Source organism: Mesocricetus auratus, unplaced genomic scaffold (genome assembly GCF_017639785.1).
Source record: "Mesocricetus auratus isolate SY011 unplaced genomic scaffold, BCM_Maur_2.0 Super-Scaffold_100026, whole genome shotgun sequence".
In the NCBI taxonomy this organism is placed as follows: domain Eukaryota; kingdom Metazoa; phylum Chordata; class Mammalia; order Rodentia; family Cricetidae; genus Mesocricetus; species Mesocricetus auratus.
Genome location: NW_024429207.1, coordinates 405272 through 426416, shown reverse-complemented (window position 1 = coordinate 426416; position 21145 = coordinate 405272). Strand labels below are relative to the sequence as shown.

The 21145-nt window shown below is 38.2% G+C and overlaps 1 protein-coding gene across 4 annotated transcripts in view; it reads right to left on the bottom strand.

The window, feature by feature from the left end:
- Wdr17 (WD repeat domain 17) overlaps window positions 1–21145 on the bottom strand; it is a 77622-nt gene that overhangs the window by 21562 nt on the left and 34915 nt on the right. For all 4 annotated transcript variants that reach the window (XR_005871140.1, XM_040731790.1, XM_040731792.1 and 1 more), the window contains 10 exons: window positions 19141–19325; window positions 18131–18299; window positions 16936–17027; window positions 14062–14144; window positions 11808–11894; window positions 4760–4924; window positions 2926–3128; window positions 1082–1231; window positions 864–994; window positions 433–558 (listed from right to left, as the gene is read on the bottom strand). Coding sequence is in view for 3 of the 4 variants with exons in the window: in XM_040731790.1 (XP_040587724.1) it covers window positions 433–558; window positions 864–994; window positions 1082–1231; window positions 2926–3128; window positions 4760–4924; window positions 11808–11894; window positions 14062–14144; window positions 16936–17027; window positions 18131–18299; window positions 19141–19325 (1391 nt within the window). In the remaining variant the exon portion in view is untranslated. The remainder of the gene's footprint in view (window positions 1–432; window positions 559–863; window positions 995–1081; window positions 1232–2925; window positions 3129–4759; window positions 4925–11807; window positions 11895–14061; window positions 14145–16935; window positions 17028–18130; window positions 18300–19140; window positions 19326–21145) is intronic.

Below are 21145 nucleotides of genomic sequence, written 5' to 3'. Positions count from 1 at the left end.
TCCTTGCTGTCTGAACCATTGATGTTCAGATTGATGTACATATATATATATATATATATATATATATATATATATATATATATAGCTTTTTTTAGCTCCAAGGGCAGATTTTGTTGTTGATGATGTATATTATCTCAGGCACAATATAGCTAATAGTCAAAAGCGTCTATAAGGTAAGCTATGACAACCCCAGGTAACAGGGTAAAGATAAAACTTTCATGGTGTCCCAACTCAACTTGAAAATTCCTGGAATTCAATCTATATAAACTATGACCACCTTAACCAATTCTCAAATAATTTGTACTTTCCTCATTAGTCTTACTATTTTATCTTCTCAGTGTTTATTTCAGTCTACCAACAATTATTTTCGCTTTAAGAGTTAAAAATTGGAAAACTTGGTTTGAGCATACCATACTCGTGTACTTCACTTACTGTTCTAAATTTAATCAGGTGTTTCAAATGCATCATTCCTTTGCTGTAGTTCTGAGGAAGCAAGCTATCATCTTGTCCGTTAATCACAGCAACCAAGTTCCACAAGTTGTCACTGCCCCCTGGAGGCTGAAAATAGGTATGGAATAATCAAAAAGAAAACCCCACAGAAGAGAAATTCTCGGTTATTTCAGCCCTTCTGGGGTATTATATCACACAGTTCTGTGAATTAAAAAATCAACAGAAAACGAAATACACGATCTCATTTTCTCTTCTGGTTTTAGATCTACTCTCCAGTTTTGTACAGACCTTGGGGAAATGCATGTCCTGAGCTGGGGTGGTGAGTTCAAACAGGCTACAGTTTAAAGATACGTGCACGGTGACGTAATCTGCCTAAGGGGACAATGTCCACTCAGAGTTTCTGTATTACTTACTGAAAGACATTCTGAAAGCAACCTTAGCTTTTTCACTTGAGGGTTACACGTGAGTTTTTCTGCTTCTTGCTTAGTGTCCCTGGACACTTTACCACACAGGAGAGGAGGACTGCCTTCTTTTACAGCATGGTCTGGGGAGAAACAACGACTCAGTGAGGAAACCTTTCTTAGAAAATATTGTTAAAAGATAAAATCAAGTGCATGCACATATTCAATACCAGTGTTCCCGATTATTTCTTCCCAAGATCTGTCTGCCAGAATATTTATTTGTAAAGGGGTGATTAAAGGTATTAATGACCAGAGTCTCACTGTAGAATCTCGGGAGCAGGAAGCCATGGTGAAGGGACGACTTGGATGGCAAGTTAAACCTGATTGAGGGGAAAGAAAACGCCTGTTTTAACAGAAGTAGACCTGGAAAAATGCTTTATTAAAAATGTGCACTTTTTAATTAAACTTTCAAAACATTGAAGCTTTGAAGAAACGTAACTCAAAGGCTCTCTCTGACCCAAACTTCTACTTGCATTTAATTAATATTAAGAGCTAGTAAGTTGCTTAGTATATCCTATATAGTTAGAAATGTATGATTATGAGAAAGCAAAGTTTCATTTGGTTAAGCAGTGAGTACACTGTAATTCCCTTCAGGCTCATGACATCTATGAATTGACAGATGAATAAATGAAACTTCTAGTTTCAAAATGAAAATCTGGAGACCTTTAAGTTTAGACACCAGGAAAAGAATTATACATGTATTATATTTTATAAAAATATATTTTATGTTACATATTATGTATATGGAATTTCATAAATGAGTACAATAACATTCTATTCCTTCCCCCTCCCACTCCATACTCCTTAGATTCAGATGCATTCTATAATTATTTCTGTTTTATATGTACATGTATGTATTTATATACACACAAAGCCTACTGATGCTGTCTAGTGTTTCTCAGATACACATGTGTTTAGGGCTGACCACTTGAGATTGATGACTACTGAATATTCATCCCTGGGGTAAAACTCATTTTTCCCTCACTCAGCAATCACTGACTGCCTTCAGCCCTTCACCTAGGGCTAGAGTCACTCATCCTCAACTAGAAGGCTACTGAGGGAAACCACATGGTTGTGAATGCATGGATTGGGTCTGCCTTCCCTAGAATTAATTTACCTACTTATCCCAGCAATGCTTAAGACTGACAGAAAACACAAATAGATGAGTAATTTGTTTTCTATCCCAAGCTTAGTTGTATTAACAATTGTGATGGTCAAGGAAAAAAAAACATTGCTTACAATCCCCTCAAATAAGGTAATGGATAGATCAACTTGACACAAGCTAGAGTCATCAGAGGAAGGAGCCTCAGCTGAGGAAATGCCTCCCTGAGATCCAGCTGGAAAAGGCATTTTCTCATTGAGTCATCAATGCAGGAGGGCCCAGCCCATGGTGGGTGGTGCCATTCCAGGCCTGCAACTCCTGGGTTCTGTAAGAAGACAGGCTGAAGAAGCCATGAGAAGTCAGTAAGCAGCTACCCTCCAGGGCCTCTGCCTCAGCTTCTGCCTCTGGGATCCTGCCCTGTTTGAGTTCCTGTCCTGACTTCCTTCAGTGCTGAACAGCAATGCTGAAGTGTAAACCAAATAAACCCTTTCCTCCCCAGCCAGCTTTTGGTCATGGTGCTTTGTCACAGCAACAGAAATGCTAACCAAGACACAGATAAGTTGTATCTGTGCTGTTAAAAATTTCATATTCTGTAATTACCTCTGGAGTAAGGGAAGTGACAAAACCCAAACTGCATATGCGCACACCGTGTATGTACACAGAAACACAATTCATGCAGAATGAGCTCCACATGCTACAGAGTGGCATCTTCTGAATACTCTGTCTCGTCTTCTTTGGCTAGATTTTGAGTGACTCTAATATTTTATAAAAAACAGATTTGTGTTTTCTCCAATTTGATATAATGTCATCTCAAAGTGAAATGCTGTGATTTATTATAAATATTTCATTGCTCAAGAAATAAGCATCCCAATACTTATTACACCAAAATAACAAATACATGGAAAAAATTACCATATACATCTGCACCATGATCGTACACAGTGTCTAGACAAACTCCTCCCCGAGTATCCCATACTTTGATAGTAGAGTCCCAGCTTCCGGATATTAGTAGGTATGGAATCTCAGTGTTCCACGTTAATCCCCTCACAGGGGCAGTGTGTCCATTGAGAATGCTGATGCAAGCATCCTGAGTGTAATCCCAGATTCGAACAGAGCTGAAAGACAATTTTATGTCTCCACGATAATTTCTCACAAATATTAACATTGTCTTATTAGGACACTATGCTTATTTCTTAACATATTTAAAAAGCATTGTATGGGGTTGGAGATATGGCTGGAAGGCTAAAAGCAATAGCTGCTCATCCAGGAGATATGGGTTCAATTACTGGCACCCACGGGATGGCTCCCAACCATCTGCAACCCCAGGTCCAGGTGATCTGATGCCCTCTTCTGACCTCCATGGGCACCAAACACACACAAGGTATACAGATGCAAGCAAACCACCTATGTATGAAAAACCATAAAACTCCTAAAAAGCATTTACGTCCCAGACATGAGAATTTTCTCTTTACTGCTGACATAAATGAACATGTTACAGTTATCTATTGCAACACAGTTTTTTCCTACCCTTTACTGGTAATTTATTACTGATAAAAATATAGTCTTTTGGAACTTTATAAACTATTTTTTGTAGTTTTTGTATTTTTATTTGTTTTGATTTTTGTTTTGTTTTGGGAGAGGGAAGAAGAGGGAGAAAGAACATGAAAGGGAGACAGGGGGAAGGGAAGGAAAATGATCCAAATACATTATATAAAAAATTTTAAATCAAACGAAGGAAAATAAAATGTTTCAGAATTTATATAAATAAATAAGAAAGGATTTAATATGAACTACTAGATATATAAAGGCTGGCTAGGATACCCAGAACATTTTGCTTTGTTTAAAAGCAAAAGACACATTAGAAATAAATAAATGTCATCTAGGACTACTACATGGGAATAAACAAGCTGCATTTTGTAAAGACTTATAATTGTCATTCAAGTGAAAATTTCATGTCCTTAAAGATTATAACTTAGAAAAGTATAATTCTGACACAATTTTCCATGCAGAATAGACTTTAGATGTTAAAGTCTTTGCTGAGAGAGACTGGAATAATCGCATCAATAAAAGTATATTCAACTGCACACAATAGTCATACTAAAAGTTAAATTTCAAATAACTTCTCCTAGTTAATTGGAATGTAAAGGGGAAAACCCTCAGCTATCCAATATGAATCTGGAGGTATTGTGTAACATGTCTTTAACTGGTGCAAAGTAAGATTATTTTTGATATTTTTTCTTATCTGCAAATAGTGATTATCAAATTATAATATCAAAAGGAAAAGAAATGCTTGCCAATAGAGAAAAATGTAAAATTACTCTTATTTCTATTGTTTCTCTTTATGCTAAAGTTAGTTTTTCATTCCAGTTTTGATAAGAGTACAAATATTTTCTATATTAAACATAAAATGTTATAAATTATCTCATTTCATAAGGATTTATTTAGATCTTCTGTGTTTACAATCAGTTTCTATGACTATTCTTGATAATAAACTAGAGAAAAGCATCCACATTGAGCAAAATATACAAGAAAATTAAAATCAGGAATACTGTGGCAAGTATAATCACGATGGGATTTAAAATAGTTTTTAGAACTTATTTTGTCTCCTTATTAGTTGTCTATGTGTTAAGTACTCATTTTATCTCTCCTTAAATAATTTTATTTATATGTTAACATGACATGTTTTTCTGGAAACTGCAAACTTGTGATTTAAAATACAAGAAAATTAGAATTCAGAGATACATACCCATCATCAGAACCACTGCAGAGAATGCCTTCCCTCAGAGGAGACCACTTAACGTGGAAGACTCTGGCTGTGTGCCCACTGAACACTTTCAGTGGCTGGTTAGAGCTAGTGGCTACATAGAAGACCCGGACGTTTTTGTCTTCACAGCCAGTAGCTATCATGTCTCTGAAATGCCACCCGTGGAATATTAAAATATGACAATCAAAGATTAATTACTACTAACAACTTTTAAAATATGTCACAGTTCTATTACTAAGGATGTTATTCTTGCTTCCTTAATATAATAGAATACATACATATATACATATATATTATGCATGATCATGCAGCTGCTCATTTGTAGAAACTGAATAATCATGTCATTTCATTTTCAGTGTTCCATTTTAATTGGTTGGTTTTGTGCTTCATTTATTATAGATCCTAAGTTGACTTTCAACAGCTCAGGCTTAAAATATCTTACGTTTCTAAAACAGTACATTTTCAACTATTTTGTCTTAGAAGAGCCCCAAATGGTAAATGATGAGGTTTTTTTACTTGCTGGTCACCCAATTAATTATGATACACCATAGAACTTTATTGATTTTTTTCTCTTTGTGGAATGGGAACAAAGAGCAAAGACTTCTCTGGAAGGAAACTTGGAAAGCTTACTGCAGACAAGGACTTTTGCAATAAGTCATCTACACCTTTCCATTCCTCCTCGGTAGCTTTTCCATTCAGTTTAAACTGTATTAGATGCAAATAAGAATCCCATGGAAATACAACGCAATCTTTGATGTGTTCATTCTCAAAACTATGAAAGCACAATTCTACTTAAACCTGATGATCAACACTGAACCTGGGAAGGAACTATGGCTACTAAGCAAAACTGAGGAAATTATGAACCTGCTAGACACAAGCCTACTTGAGGGGCAGCTACACTGACCAATGTTAACGCAGTCTCTTCCTTCTAGAGAGAATAGGGAACTGAGACACTTTGGATGGTATTAGCTAAGAATTGTGGTGATATATTGTTTATGATTTATTAAAGCCACTAGAGATCAACGTAGCAAAGTAGCCATACTAGTTAGCAACACCTTTAGTCCATGGACTAGGGATTAAGAGGTACATGGATTTCAGTTAGTTCAGGGTCACACTGACTACACAAAATTGAATCCAGTCCTAAAAGAAACAGCTCACACAAAGGTGATCTCAGCACCTGGGATCACACACTTTTAATCCTAGCATTAGGGAGGTATATAGGACAGGAGCAGGATCTCAGAACTAGCATTCAGTCTGAGAGTTAGTCTCTAGCCACCATGTGGAAAGCAAAGCAGTCTGAGTGAATCTGAGGAGCAGTGAAATCAGGAACAGTTTGAGGATCAACCCTTTGGTAATAGCTGAGCCAGTGATGGCTTCTTTGTTTTTCTGGTCTTCAGCTTGAAGCTTGAATCCCAATGTCTGTCTCTGGTTCTTTTATTTATTGTGCTACAAAGAATATTCTACTGAACAAAACATAAGACAGCCAATAATCTCACATATCCTGGCAGGCATGTCCATCACTCATCCCATGGCCACAAGTGACTTAGGATAGCTATGAATGTGGCCTGATACAAACTCCTAACATTACTCAAAGCATTATGAGATTTGCTTTTGCGAGTCCTCCTATTTTGATTGAACAGCTCTTGAGTATGGACTTTGTAAGTGACATACCAATTGGTTTTTCAGTATCTAATGATTGAACACAATTGTGACAGTTAATCTTGGTTGTCAACTTGACACACTTAGAAAGAGGGAATCTCAGGGGAAAACTGCCCCCATCAAAATCTCCTCTCAGCATGTCTATAGAGCATTTTCTTTACTGCTAGTTGGTGCAGGAGGGCCCAGCTCACTGTGGGAGGTTCTAATCCTGGGTAGGTGGCAGGACTGTGTAAGAAATGGAGCTGAATATGCAGGAGGAAGTAAGTCAGTAAGCAGCTTTCATCCGGGGTCTGCTTCAGCACCTGCTTCAGATTCCTGCCATAATTTCCCTCAGTCACAGACTATGTCTTTTCTCCACAAGGTGCTTTTGGTCATGGTGTTCATCGTGACAAAATAAAACAGATAGGAAAATATCTATGAGGGAGAAATAGTCATAATGTTCCAACTACACAATTAAAAATTCAATTTATCAAGTGCACTGGTGCATGTTTTATGAGAAAATTGTTAGGATTTTGAAGTCATGAAAAAATTTTCTATACAATATTTGTTTGTAGGATGAGGTGTTGGGAGGGGTAGTGCCTGGGAGGAGAAGGAAGAGTGAGTGAGTGAGTGGGAAATATGATAAACTACACTGTATACATGTGTAAAATTTTCTAACAAATATTTAAATTTAAAAAGTAGTTTTTGTTTTGAGAACCAGGTAGATATTATTTATGTCCAACTTTATGTCAGTATGGCAAGGGAACAAAATGTTAAATAAAGGGGGGCAATATGAGTGAAATTTTGAAGTAAAAAAATCAAGTAATTAGTTCAGGAAACTGACAGTGAGTGTTTTTGGATGCCTTGGAGAAACAAGGACAAGGTTGTTGTCAGCTTCAAAAGGAGACCTATCCCCCGCAAAGGGCAGGCCCACTGACTTCGCCCAAAATTCACTCTAGGCTCAGCTTACACTGGACTATAGATGGATTTCTTGCTATTGGATAAAATCTGGCTTCCCTTAGGAATTTATGAGATGGTTCCGTCTCATCCTTCTCCCAAAGAGTCATTCTCTTGTCTCTAGCAGATACCTGTGTCTCCTATCAGTGGATCAAAGCCCATGTTGGTCTCCAGGCTCCTTCAGCTCCTGTTCAAATGTACTTGTTATATATCTCAAAGCCACCACTAGCCCACCTCCTCCTCTGTTCGAAACTCCCAGGCTACTCCATCCAGTTCACCAGCTTCCTTCCTCCTAGCTACTCATCCTCCTTATAACCCACATGGTTTCTTCACATCCCCACCTCACTAGCCCTGGCCATGGCTTCTTTCTCTCTCTTTCCTGCACTCTTCCAGATGTCTCTGGATGGTCACTCTCTGTCTCTGTCTCTCTGTGTCTCTCTCTGTCTCTCTGTTGTCTCCCTGTCTCTCTCTCTCTCTCTCTTCCTGTCTCTCTCTCCCCACAATAATACTCCCTCCATCATGGAGTGACCATCTGGGTGTTTCTTTACAGTGTCCTCACTTACAGTTCACATGGTAGGCCATACAGAAATCTGTAGTGCTGTAGTGTTTGGTATGGACCAATCTAGAAAGTATTGTATTAAGCCAGGTAACCCAGGCTGTCTCCTATTCAGATTCAGGCTTAAGTGTCGGTATGAGTATAAGTTGACCATACATGCTATGAATCTGGTAGACCTTGAAGGGAGGGAACCAATAGGACAAATGTGACATGAAAGCAGAAAAGAGTATTTCAGGAGGAGTGGAAAGAAACAGGGTTTTCAAGAATATGGGGGAAAAATAAGAGGAGGGAACAGAAACACATTTTGCCTGACTACACAGTAACAAAACCTAATATTGTATATACTAATAAAAACTTAAAATATCCATAAAAAATTAAAATGTCTCTCCTAAGGAGAGAGTTTGAGGGTCTTGTGGGTTCTCTTTACTCTCTAAGGAAGAACAACCAGAAGCCTGATCTTTCATCTATTACTGTAAAGTTGCTGTCTCTAAGACTACAACACTGGTTGTCTTCCAAGATTCAATGAATTTTTTTTAATGCTTAAAAAGGTCTTCCAAGATTTAATGCATTATTTTTTAATGCTTAAAGAGAGAGCTTGCATTTTTATCCTATGGTCAATGGGACAATATTCAGGGATTTGCCCAGAAGAATGGTGTGTGAGGATCTATGGTTTCTTTTTGTTCCTTGTACTGGGAGGAGAAACTCTAGGACTCACATATGCTGGACAAGCATTCTGCCTCTGACTAGGATCCCCAGTCCTCGTGCCTCTGTTTAAAATTTTCAACCTGATCCCAATATAACAAAGGTGACTGTTGCTGGATAGTCAATCACACTGTGAATTCCGAGTTTGCATTTGTGTTAATTAAATAAAATCAGCTTTGTGTCAGGTGGCCTAGGTGTCGACTAGCTGACAGTAAGTAATCATAGAGAGTCAGAGGGCATCTGGAAGAGGATAAAGAGATGCACAGGAAGTAGTAGGGAGTGACTTTGAGTGGTGTGGGATTTTGTTTGTTTGTTTTGTTTTGTTTTTGTTTTGGTGGAGGGGAAGGGCAATCTCTTTCAGGGAAGCTGGCAAAGAGAGAAAGGTTGGCTAGTTGCTAATAACCTCTCTGAGCAAGCAGGTTTTCACCCTGGCTTCTGACTCCTGAGTCTTATTGATAAATAGAATGACAGTGATTTAATTAAAAGCTATATTTGGTGGCAGCCATGGAGCTGGTACCTGAAGGGAATGAAATTCCTGCCAGGCTGCAGCCTGAGAAGCCTGGCCACTGCTAGAAAAGCAGACCAGTAACTGCAGAGCAGCAGAAGATCAAAGCGCAGCCTCTGTGCTGATGGGAAAACAGCAGGCGACTGAAGAACGGGCAAACACAATAAAATGTCTAACTCCCGAAAGGACTTTGAAGGAATCCAAAACCAACCACATAAATACCTAAACTGTGTATCTGGAAGGGCCGTATTAGAGTAGTAGATATATGGATATTCAAATAGAGAACAGTAACCTCAGGTCATGCGGAATTGTCAGGTTGTATTGGGCAATAGACCCCAGCCATAAAACTGCTTACTCCCAACCTGATACTTCCTGTGTGTATATCTGTGTGTGTGTGTGTGTGTGTGTGTGTGTGTGTGTGTGTGTGTGTGTGTGTGTGTGTGTGTGTGTGTGTGATCCCAGCCCTTCTAAATGTGATTCACCTTCATCCCATGGAAAAGTCGGGGCCCCCTGCAATTTCAATATAGCAGTCTCAATCTATTGAAGTTGATTCTGCTTCTCATCTTCACTTTTCCTACAAGTATAACCAGCAATGGTGGTTATGATATGGCATGAAATGATAGAGTATGAAAAAAATTCAACACCAAAGGCTCCTCAAGTCAGTTTTTCTTGTCAGTTACTGTTAGTCTTCAGGACAAGAAAAGATTTGGGGGTGGGGGGAAGCTGGCCTGGTCATCAGCAAATATACAAACAAATTCTGTTATTGACTGGGACTGGGACATGACTGGGACATACCTAATGGAAGAAACACAGATCCATTATTTTGTATTGTACGTTATTCGATTCAGGAAGTATGTTTTTTAATATTTATTTATGTTTTCCATTTTTAGTACAAGGAAGCAAAAGAGAATTCATGTTGTTTTTGACAATATCTAAAAAAAGCTTCCTTTTAAAACACGTATTTATACACCATCGAAAGAAGCTTTTAAGCAAAATTATTTGAAATGCAGTCAGTTGCCGGTCCAATTTTAGTGGAATTTTACTTGTGTTGAATTATAAATGGGAGCTGATTTCTACAGGATAAGTAATTCTCATGCAAGCCTGTCTTTCAAATCCACCCACAAAAGTTCTACATCTCGGGAAATTACGCAATGCAGAGGCTGCTGCTCAAGCTGGGGGAAGGTAGAAAAACAATGTGGAAGTGCATAGATGCCTAAAAGAACCACATTTCTATCCTGGGGTCGCACATAAAATAGGCAGTGTTTTATAAAATTATTATTTTTATTTTATTTTATTTTTAAATTTAAATTTAGATAAGAAACAAGGTTGCTTCACATGTCAATTCCAGGTTCCTCTCCCTTTCCCTCCCCTCCTCCCGTGCCCTCCCACCAACCCCTCCAATATCCCCTCATTTCCCCAGGGAGGGTAACACCCACTATGGGAGTGTCCATAGTCTGTCATTTCATCCAGGGCAGGGCCTAGACCCTCCCCCGAGAGTCTAGGGTGAGAGTGCATCTCTCATTGTTGGATGGGAGCCCAAAGTCCATTTGTATACCTGGGATAAATACTGATCTACTACCCAAGGCTCAATATATTACCTAGGCCTCTTTACTGACACCCACATCCAGCGGGTCTTGATCAGTCCATGCTCGATTCCAGGCCTCAGTCTGGGATTCAAGAGCTAACCCTTGTCAGGTCAGCTGCTTCTGGGGGTTAACCCAGCCCAGTCTTAATCCTTTTGGTCATCAGTCCTCCCTCTCTGTTACTATTGAGTTCAGCTTAGTGCTTAGCTGTGGGAGTCTGCCTCCTGTTCCATCAGCCACTGAATGAAGGTTCTGTTTCCCAGACTCTCTGGCCATGGGATTGTAGGCTGGCACTCCCCAGATCTATGTCTAAAAACCATATATGAGAGAGTACATGCCATGTTTATCTTTTTTTTTTTTCGTTTTTACGAGACAGGGTTTCTTCTGTATTGTTTTCGAGGCTGTGGGTCTAGCCCAGCCTCAAACTCTCAGAGATCCGCCTGCCTCTGCCTCCCGAGTGCTGGGATTAAAGGTGTGTGCCACCACTGCCCGGCTCATGTTTATCTTTTTGTGACTAGGTTACCTCACTCAGGATGGTTTCTTCTAGTGCCATCCATTTTTATAAAATTATTTTCAGGATGGTAAATCAGTATGCTTACGTCATATAAGAAAGCGCCGTGATGGCACATGCCTTTAATCCCAGCACTTGGGAGACAAAGATAGGCGAATTTCTACAAGTTTCCAAGACCAGCCTGCTCTACAGAGTGAGTTCCAGGACAGGCTCCAAAGCTACAGAGAAACCCTGTCTCGAAAAACCAAAAAAAAAAAAGGAGAGAGAGAGAAGAAGAAGAAGAAGAAGAAGAAGAAGAAGAAGAAGAAGAAGAAGAAGAAGAAGAAGAAGAGAGAGAGAGAGAGAGAGAGAGAGAGAGAGAGAGAGAGAGAGAGAGAGAGAGAGAGAGACAAAGGAAGGAAGGAAGAAAGAAAGCACTGTAGACAACAAACAGCCAAAAAAACGGGCCGTTCCAAAGCTCCTCATTCGCTAGATAAAGTCAGTAGCATCCTTGGAAAATAGGTGCTATCTATGAGAGCAGCTTTCCAGTCTTTTCCAGTCTCTGAAATATAATTGTTACTTAGGAAAAGAGAACTTACTTGTTGCTTTGACTCCAATCACAGCCGAACACTGCAGCCGGGTGCTTGTACCTGTGCAGTAGTTTACCATCAATTGTTCGAATAATACTAGAATTAGGGAAACAAAGTCATAATGTCAAGTTTCAAAGGTCAGTATTCTAAGATAAAAGCCATATCTGCAAATTGCAAAGAAGTCTTAAAGGGAGAAGAGGTGCCAGGTGTGGCGGCACAGGCCTTTAATCCAACCACTCAGGAGACAGAGGCCTGTAGATGTCTGAGTTCAAGGCTAGCCTGGTCTACATAAAAAGTTCCAGGTCAGTCAAGGTTATACAGAGAGACCCTGAAGCACACACACACACAAACACACACACACACACACACACACACACACACCAGTGAGTGAGAGAGAAACCATACATAAAAGATGATACCAATTACAAGTCTACTTCACATAATATGAATTTCCATAATCCATTTAAATCAAATTAGAGGTGATAATTGATTCTGAAGCTATTTTCTTGGAAAGATTTCTTAACTATAGAAAAATATAATTTCATATACTATCAGATGTGATATAACTTATGGACTAGATTTTCAGCTTGAAACTTAAGTGCTTAAAATTTATTTTTCCTTGCTCATTCACAAAGTTCAGTCAATGAACTCTTTCACCAAGATCAAAAACTACATTATGGTATTCTCCCTGGTGTATATTCAGATGTGAAACTTCAATTCAGAGATCCTTAATGCAGGATCCTGTGACCAAGTTATAAAGGATGCCTTCCTACACTAAAGATCTCTGAATTTAAGTCGCATTACTAAATAACCTATTTTATTATCACCACAATTCAAGTGCCATTGATTCCCGTGCATATACAAGAAGCTGTTCCAGATCACCATGGAAGATACTTTTGAATTACATTTAGCCTGTCAACACTTACTAGGCATGCCTGCACTTTGGGGATGGCTGATGTTAACAAATGAAGCTAAATGATGCCCTGAAGATGAATGGTGATGTCAATTATGGATTATTCTTAAGTATGTTTTTATCATTTAGTATATGCCAATTATCAAATCACTCTTTAAGGAGGAAAATCACTAATGGTAACTTGTGAAATATGCTCTTTTTTTGTTTTGTATTTTGAGACAGGGTTTCTCTGTATTGCTTTGGAGATTGTCCTGGAACTCACTCAGCAGACCAGACTGACTTCAAACCCATAGACCAGGCAGGCTTTGAACTCACAGAGATCCACCTGCCTTTGTTCCTGAGTGAGTGCTGGGATTAAAGGCATGCACCACCAATTCCCTTGCAAAATATGCTTTTGTTTAACCTTGTTTTTTCCCATTGTGATTTTCTAAATGACTACGGGTAAAAGTGGACTTTGTACAGCAAAGTCTAATGAAGACAAGTTTCACCACCCTCAACAAGCAACACTCAATGATAACTTCACTTCATTCATAATACAAAGTAGCATTAACTTAAAACAAGGTAGTTATTTCTGCATGGGTTTTTACTTGGAAATTCACTCTTTCCTGGGACTTATCAGGATTAAAAACACATGTACACTGGAAGCACAGTGAAATTAGCTCCACAGGAGGCCTTTTCAGCTCATTGTCATATTCTGATTTTCAAAAGCTTTCATCCTTTAATAAATAGTTGAATCTGTGAATCTGAAAATCTGAAAATTTCTGAGAAGTTGAGTACCCATAGGGCAATTCATTCTTCCAGTTTAGTGTTTTCATTTAGAAGGCAATGTCCGTGCCAGGCATGGTGGCATACACTTGTAATCCCACACTTGGAAGGCGGAGACAGAGGGATCAGGAGTTCAAAGTCATCCTCAGCTACATGGGGAACTGAAGGCCAGTCTAATCCTTAAGAGACCCTCAAAACAGACAAACAAACTCTATATTTGATTCACTTTGTACTTTAAAATGCTTTTGCAAGCTGGGCGTTGGTGGTGCACGCCTCTAATCCCAGCACTCGGGAGGCAGAGGCAGGTGGATCTCTGTGAGTTCGAGGCCATCCTGGTCTACAGAGCGAGTTCCAAGAGAGCCTCCAAAACAATACAGAATTTTTTGGTCTTGAAAAACCAAAAAAAATGCTTTTGCATTGCATTGTTCTTTAATCATGATAAATCATACCAATTCAGCATGTGCCTATGTGGGGATTTAAATAAAATTTATAATGGTACATTGTACAAACAAAATATAAAACTGAGATGAGAAAAGGCATCCTTTCTAGACCGGTGAACTTCTTACTATCAGATACAGTACTTACCAAAAGCCATCGCTACTGCAGGTTGCTATTCGCTTAGAATCTCTATGGCTCCAAGCAATGTAGAATATTCCATTTTTCCCATGCTTAAAAAATATAAAGCAGTTATCAGTAAAAATTAAATATCCCTTTTTAAAAATCGTAGTTATTTCTAGGAATTATTTTTATTAGCAACTTATTCTAGGTGACCCTAACATAGATATGAATGCCAGTGGCAGAAATCTGTGTATATGCTCACACACAGCCAACGTTTTTGTGTGTGTTATGTATGTGCATGTGTGTGAAAAACCAGGGTACACCTGGGGTGGCATGCATGTAGAGTTTAGAGGACAATCTTATTATAAGTCCTTGCTCTTCATATTTTTTATACAATATCTCTTTCTGATGATCACAGCTGCATGTACCAGACTAGCTGACTCTCAAATCTTCAGGAATTCTCCTATACTGTTTTCCACAAATTGCCTTGCACAAACACGGGGTTTAAAGCAAATATGCTACTGCACCAGAGGTTTAGGTAGGTTCTGTGGATTCAAACTCAGTCAAGGTCTCCACTTTTGTGGTGAGTCCCCAGACTTCTCCCAGTTCTAGGTTCAAAGTGGGCCCCAAACAGTAGTGATACTGACAACGTCCCAAATGATAATGTAGGCTCAGCACAGGGTGGACTCTGACTGGGCAAACAGGATTGCTACTTACAGTTAGCATTCCTGGGAATCTTGTAAAGTGGGTTTGTGTTTACCAGGGGAAGCCTTTACTTCCCTTATGCACCATTGCAGATAACCACCTCCCCAATGGGAACTCTAGTTCCCAATTAACTCAAACAAGTGCACAACAGATCAAAGTCCCAGGACTAGCTCCCAGGCTGTCTGTTCCACTCCCCCTGCTCTAGCTACTAGGCTGTTCCAGTGTACAGGTTCCCTCCTCCCCACAACCTGTCTTTTAAAAGCAGGCAAGGCTCTCCCTGCTTTCTTGATACTGTCTTTGTCTTCTAAAAGACAGTCTGACAGTTTGAATTCCCCAATAAACCTTTCTTTCCATTCATGGAGGAGTCTAGTTTAGTGGTTTCATCCAGCTCGCACAATCAGCATCTGAATATGTAGTTTAAAAATATATAAAGGAGTGGCCACTCTTACAAACAGATTTGCTAAACATAAATTAGGCTCTCGCTTTTGTTGGCCCCAAGGGTCAACCAGACTGGGTGCTCTCACATTAGTTATTTATGTAAACACAGACAAATTAAGTTAAAGTTGGCTTCTCCGGCCACCCATGGATTTAGATTCACTTGTCTGTCCCTGTGAAGTCCAGTGTACAGCTGCTGACATTCACCTTCTGGCATCCAAACACAGACTACCACAAGATATAATGTCAGTAAGTTTTTGCACTCATCTTGCTCTCGTTTCGAAGGTTGGTTTTCATTAAGATAATTGGAGAATTTCTAGGACTTGAATGGACCTAAGAGGTGCAGTTATATCCCATGTGAGGACAACTCTTAAAGCACAAGGAATCTATTAAACTGGGGAATGTCTTTCATCAACTCTGGGATGAGGAAAATAAAAGTTGTAACCAGCCCATTCCTAGATTTGAATCAAACTTTCTTTGTTTTATGAATTGCTTAAATCATAGCTGCTATCAAGGTAAAGTCAAAGGAACTTATAAATGCCACTTTAAGGTTGATTTACAAGAACATACCCTCAAACTGTTCAGACAATTTTCAGTGGTTTTTATTACGTTGAAGAACCACAGAAGGTAAATTCATACAAGTGAGTTAAAAATGGGACTAGTCCCTTTATATTTGTAAAGAGCACCTCTGCTTTTTAAGAATAATATTATGAATTTTGTTTATAGCCAAGCATATACCTTAATTCTCTTGACTTCACTTAGTAGGGATTCTTTTGATCCTTACAAATCAGATACCTAATCAAATATTAGAAAGCTGTATTGGCATTCAGGATAGCTATCTCTTTCATACCCTGCAGCTCCTAAAATCAAAATCTCAGACTTTGGGGCCTTTGATATCTGGGCAGAATAATGGGATCTGACTCTCTATGGCCATGGGTGGATACATGACATTCTATCTAAATTGCTCAAAAGATTCTAAGATCTCCATCTTTTCAGAGGCTTTCTGGGAAAGAAGAAAGACACACCATTGCCTCTTCCTTACGAGGTAATTTAAACGAACCTGTTGATCATCTATACAGGAAAACATCCTTTAGGGAAGGTATCTGTTCTAAGGACTTGAGGAATGATATAAAGCTGCCATGTTTTGTTGATTCCCATGGGAGGCCTTACCCCATCTGAACGGAGATGGAGGAGGAGTGGATGAGGGGGTATAAAAGAGAGGTGGGAGGAAGAAACAGGAGGAGAGGAGGGAGGGGAAGATACCAAAAAGGAAAAGAAAAAAAGAAAGACATAAAGCCTTCATAGCAGGTAAGTGGGTACAAGACATTCAGAAAGCTTAGGGGAAGGTCATAGTCCTGGTTACATTGTGACAGTCTTACTGGACTGTAATCCTTTTCAGTGTACCCCAGGGAACATAGCAAGAACCTCTTTGAACAATGTCATTTCAAAAGTCATCAAAATCATCAATGCTGTTATTGTTAAGACATGTAGACATGACTTTCTCTCATGAAACGTCCTGTCTGCCCGAGGGGCAACAGCAGGAAAGAGAGAGGAAACAGAAAAACGGGAAGAAAGGAGCAGGAAACAGAAGAGAGCTAAAACAAAGCATATGTGGGCAAAGGTCTTTCTTTTAAATGGGTCCTTTGCACTTGGGCTGACCAGGGTACTGTCTGAGTACATTCTGCCAAGTGACAGGAGCAGGCCAGCATAATGCCTGAATCCTTACAAGCATGCCACTCAACAGCAATAAGCTAATCTTACCTCATTAAATCGCTGTATCATTTTGCCTTTTTGAACATCCCAAATAAAAGCGCCATTTTGGGAAGTCGCACCAGCAATGCAATTTAAGTCACCTTAGGACAAAATTGGTTGGATATTACACATTTAATATTTTCTACAAATGTGACTCTTTTAAAAACGTAATTTTTGAAAAGGGAAGACTTAAACTTTATTTAAGTATTAAGGTTGATTATTTGTGTGGGGAGGATAATGTACATGTTTTGGAACTTAATAGAGGAAGATTTATAGGAATTGGTTTTCCCAGTCTACAGTGCATGTACCAGCAGATTAAACTCAAATCACTGGGCTTGGCTCTTAGAATATTTACAATGGAAATTTTCAAAAGTATAATCATGTAATTGTTATCAATAAATAAACTATTAAAGAGAACCATGAAATGGATATATTAGCTATATAACTTCAAGAGTTACATGGTCACTTTATTTAGTCTACATCCCTACTAAATTTTTTTGAACAAATCTCTGATAACATTTGGAGATCATAAATAATTCAGCATAGCAGTTGAAAAGACAGAGATGGTTGTGTTATCAAACCAATTACTATAAGCATAATCCCCCAAGGTATCAGTAGCTCCTATGTATTATGTGAATGTGTTACTATTCATATTTCCTGACTATCTAATAATATTTTAATAGGAAAACCTTTTTGTAAGCTGATCAAATAAAAATTTCACTTAAAACACAAACAATATTTCTTTTTAAAAAATGAAAAAAATACACAAAAATGAAACCACTGTTAGAGAGTTTTTATTTTCACAAATTGGAATCACATGAAATTTTTTTGGGAAAAATTTTTGTCATGCAAAATCCATTAATCTTTAAAGGCATAGCTCTACAAATACAACCAGAATAAGATAATATTCAGATCATCAAGATTTACTGTAGGTCTTCTATGTGGCTGTTATCTTAACAGTCCAGGAGTCAAAGTTCTTGCATAGGTGATCTATGCTAAAGCCTTACATCTCATAGAAGCTGATGTAGGTGATCTATGCTAAAGCCTTACATTTCAGAGAAACGAAACTGACCAAATGCGGCTATTAACTTGCCTCTTAGAGTCATTTGAAGGAGACTAAACCTTAATGAAGAAGATAAATTTGAATAAAATTTTAGGACAGTCGCTTTATTTCATTCAGATTTTAATAAAAAGGAAGTCTTACCTGGAGCCCACGAAAGAGCAAAGATGATACCTTCATTACCAGGAGAGGTGTACACTGCTGTTAAGGTGTTTATATCCCAGACTTTTATAGTGCCATCAAATGAAGCTGTTGCTAAAAGGTTTGGATCATCAGGCTTGAACTTGCAGTCAAATATAGTTTCCACGTGGCCCTAGGGTTCATTATATTATTTTTACAAAATCATATTCTGGAGGAAGCCCTTATTAATAAAACAATATATAATAAAATTTATACATGTACAGTAACAAGAACATACACAAGTTGATAATTTCTATTACTTATACTTAAAAAAAGTATTTTCCTGCTGTTATGCTTTCAAATTTCAGCTTTGGAAACCTGAAAACTCATATATCAAAATCAAGTATTTCTTGTTTTCTTCATGCCAAAAAGAAATGATATGTGTGATAGAGAAAATTAGAGAATTTTGCTTAATTTTAAACCCTTTTTTGAAGGTTTTGATGCCCAGTGATGCAGCAACCAGAAGCAGGCCTCCCAAATGCTAAGAGATGCCTCAAGGGTCCATCAACAGATCAACCTGTTTGTATTTTTCAGAAGTGGCAGACATTTTGGGAGGTAAGGCCTCATGATCAGGTACAGATCTTGGGGGCCCTGTTTTAAAAGGGTGTATCTCTGCAGTTCCCCTACTCCATCTCTACTTCTTGGCTTCCAAGAGAAGAGGACACTCAAGTCATTTTTCCTCCAATAGCATACTGCTGTCCCCTCTTTGCTTTTTACTCATTTGTGCAGCTAGGGACTAAACCAGGTCTCAAACATAAGACAAGCCCAGTACCAATGAGCCACATTCCCAGCTTTTTGTTGTTGTTGTTGTTATTATTACTCTGTGTTATTTTCTAAAATGTTTCAACAACAAAAACATCAGAGCATTATTACCTAGCAAATAAGTTTAACAATATTAATCCACAGATGTATATAAATATTCCAAATTTATACAAAATAAGCATTGTGCCTAATAGAAGGAATGGAGGACATACCAATTCCCTAAGAAAATCCCACTTCTTGGCTCCCATGTCATAAAGCCCAACTCCACCATCCAAGAAACAGCACACAACATGACCAGGAGGAAGAGAAAATGCTTGATTCTGTGTCAAATTCGGGGGCGGAACTGCTTCACTTGTGGATGATGTATAATGATTTTTGTTTGGAGACTGGACTGAAACTAAAACATGAAGGAAAATAACAATCACATTTCTCTAAAATAAAATCATGGGAGCTCATCTATTTCAATTTCCTGTTTTGTTCTAAATTCATAATCTATATCAATGAGCACAGTTTCTAATTCCTCAGAATCACCAAAATTGTAGAAATATGAGCATAAAACTTGATTATGTTATAGAAGTATATACAAGTACAGATAAACCATATGACAGAAAATTAGTCAGGAATCTTAGCCGTTTAAGAATGTGTAGTGTGTTTATCTCCATAAATTAAAATGTGATATGATTTTTAAAAACAATCTCCTTTCAAAACACTGCCCTAGGAGGCTAGAAGAGACATCTCAGCAGCTAAGAGCTTGCCGTACAATCATGACAACTAGAGTTGGAATTCAAGAACCTGTGAAACAAATCTGGTTGTCCCCCAAATATCTGAAGGTCCTTCTCCAATGGATCCAATGCCCTCTGCTTCCTCTACACACAGAGGTACATACATGTGCACATATACTCTACAGTTCCATGGAGAGAAGTCTCACACACACAAAATGAACAGTACGAAAGCTTCACACCCAACCACTCACATTGGTGACGGCTTTCTGTCAATTCAAATAACTTTATGAATTAATTTTCAAGCCAGTGAGAATTGCTTCTGTTACTTGATACCATTGTAAATTATTAGTACAACCTACTATTAATTATGCATTAAAATATGCACAAATACCTCTTAGTATTTTACTTTCTGTTTAAAGTATAAGAAAGTGCTTGTTGCATTCATTATAGATATTGCTCATTTCTTTGAGCCTGAAAGTAACAGGGAGTCCAAACCATAATGATAATAATAAAATAGGCATTTGATAGCAACCAGTTTAGTTCAGTGGCATGCAGTATGGGCAAAAGGTAACATGATCCATAATGTTCCCTTGATAATTTAATTATTTGACATCATGAATGGTCTTGACAATGTTCTACTTCAAACTGCTTGGAATTTTTGTTATTTAGAATTAAATGTCTTTATTTTTTAAATTTCATTTCATAACGGTTCTTAATTCAAGTTATTATATTTAATGCGAACTAGGAAAATAAGCCTGGAAGACTATCTAACAACAGACTATTTGAAAGATACTACTCAAAAATAACAATATTAGTATATAATTCTTTAGTGTCTGGCTTTTTGCTAATATATATGGACAATTTCATAGTCAGAAAATTATGAAAGAAAAGAATTATGAAGTCTAAATCCTAAATTCTTCCATGATATGAAGAGCCACAATGACAAAACAAAGAAAGCAATGCAGACTGAAAAAGTCCATAGAAGTCATGTGCAAAATGCTAGCTAGCCTCTCCAACATTAGCCACCAGTTCGGATTCTTCTAAACCCAGGTTCAAATCCCTGAAAAGTTGGGATGCTACAAAAAGGTATAAGTTTACGAAAATGGTTGGGGTTCAAATATGTTAACTTCTAACTATCAGTGATTTCTGAATTAGAAAAAAAACTTTAATTTTAATACCCGTTGCTAATTTTTTATAGTTTTAGGAGGAAACATAGAAACATAGGCTTGATTAAAGGGGAAATGATTATTCTAAATCAGTGTGTGCGCGCGTGTGTGTGCATGTGTGTGTGTGAGTGTGTGTGTGTGTTTGTGTCTGTGTGTGTCTACATGTGTACAGCTGCCTATCAGGGCCAAATGAAGGTATCAGCTATCCTGAAGCTGAGGTTACAGGTAGTGTGAGCTGCCTATGTGAGTAATGGGAATTGAACTCAAGTCCTCTGAAAGACCAGCAAGCTCTCTCTTAACCACTAAGCCCCAGTCCTAGATTATTATTA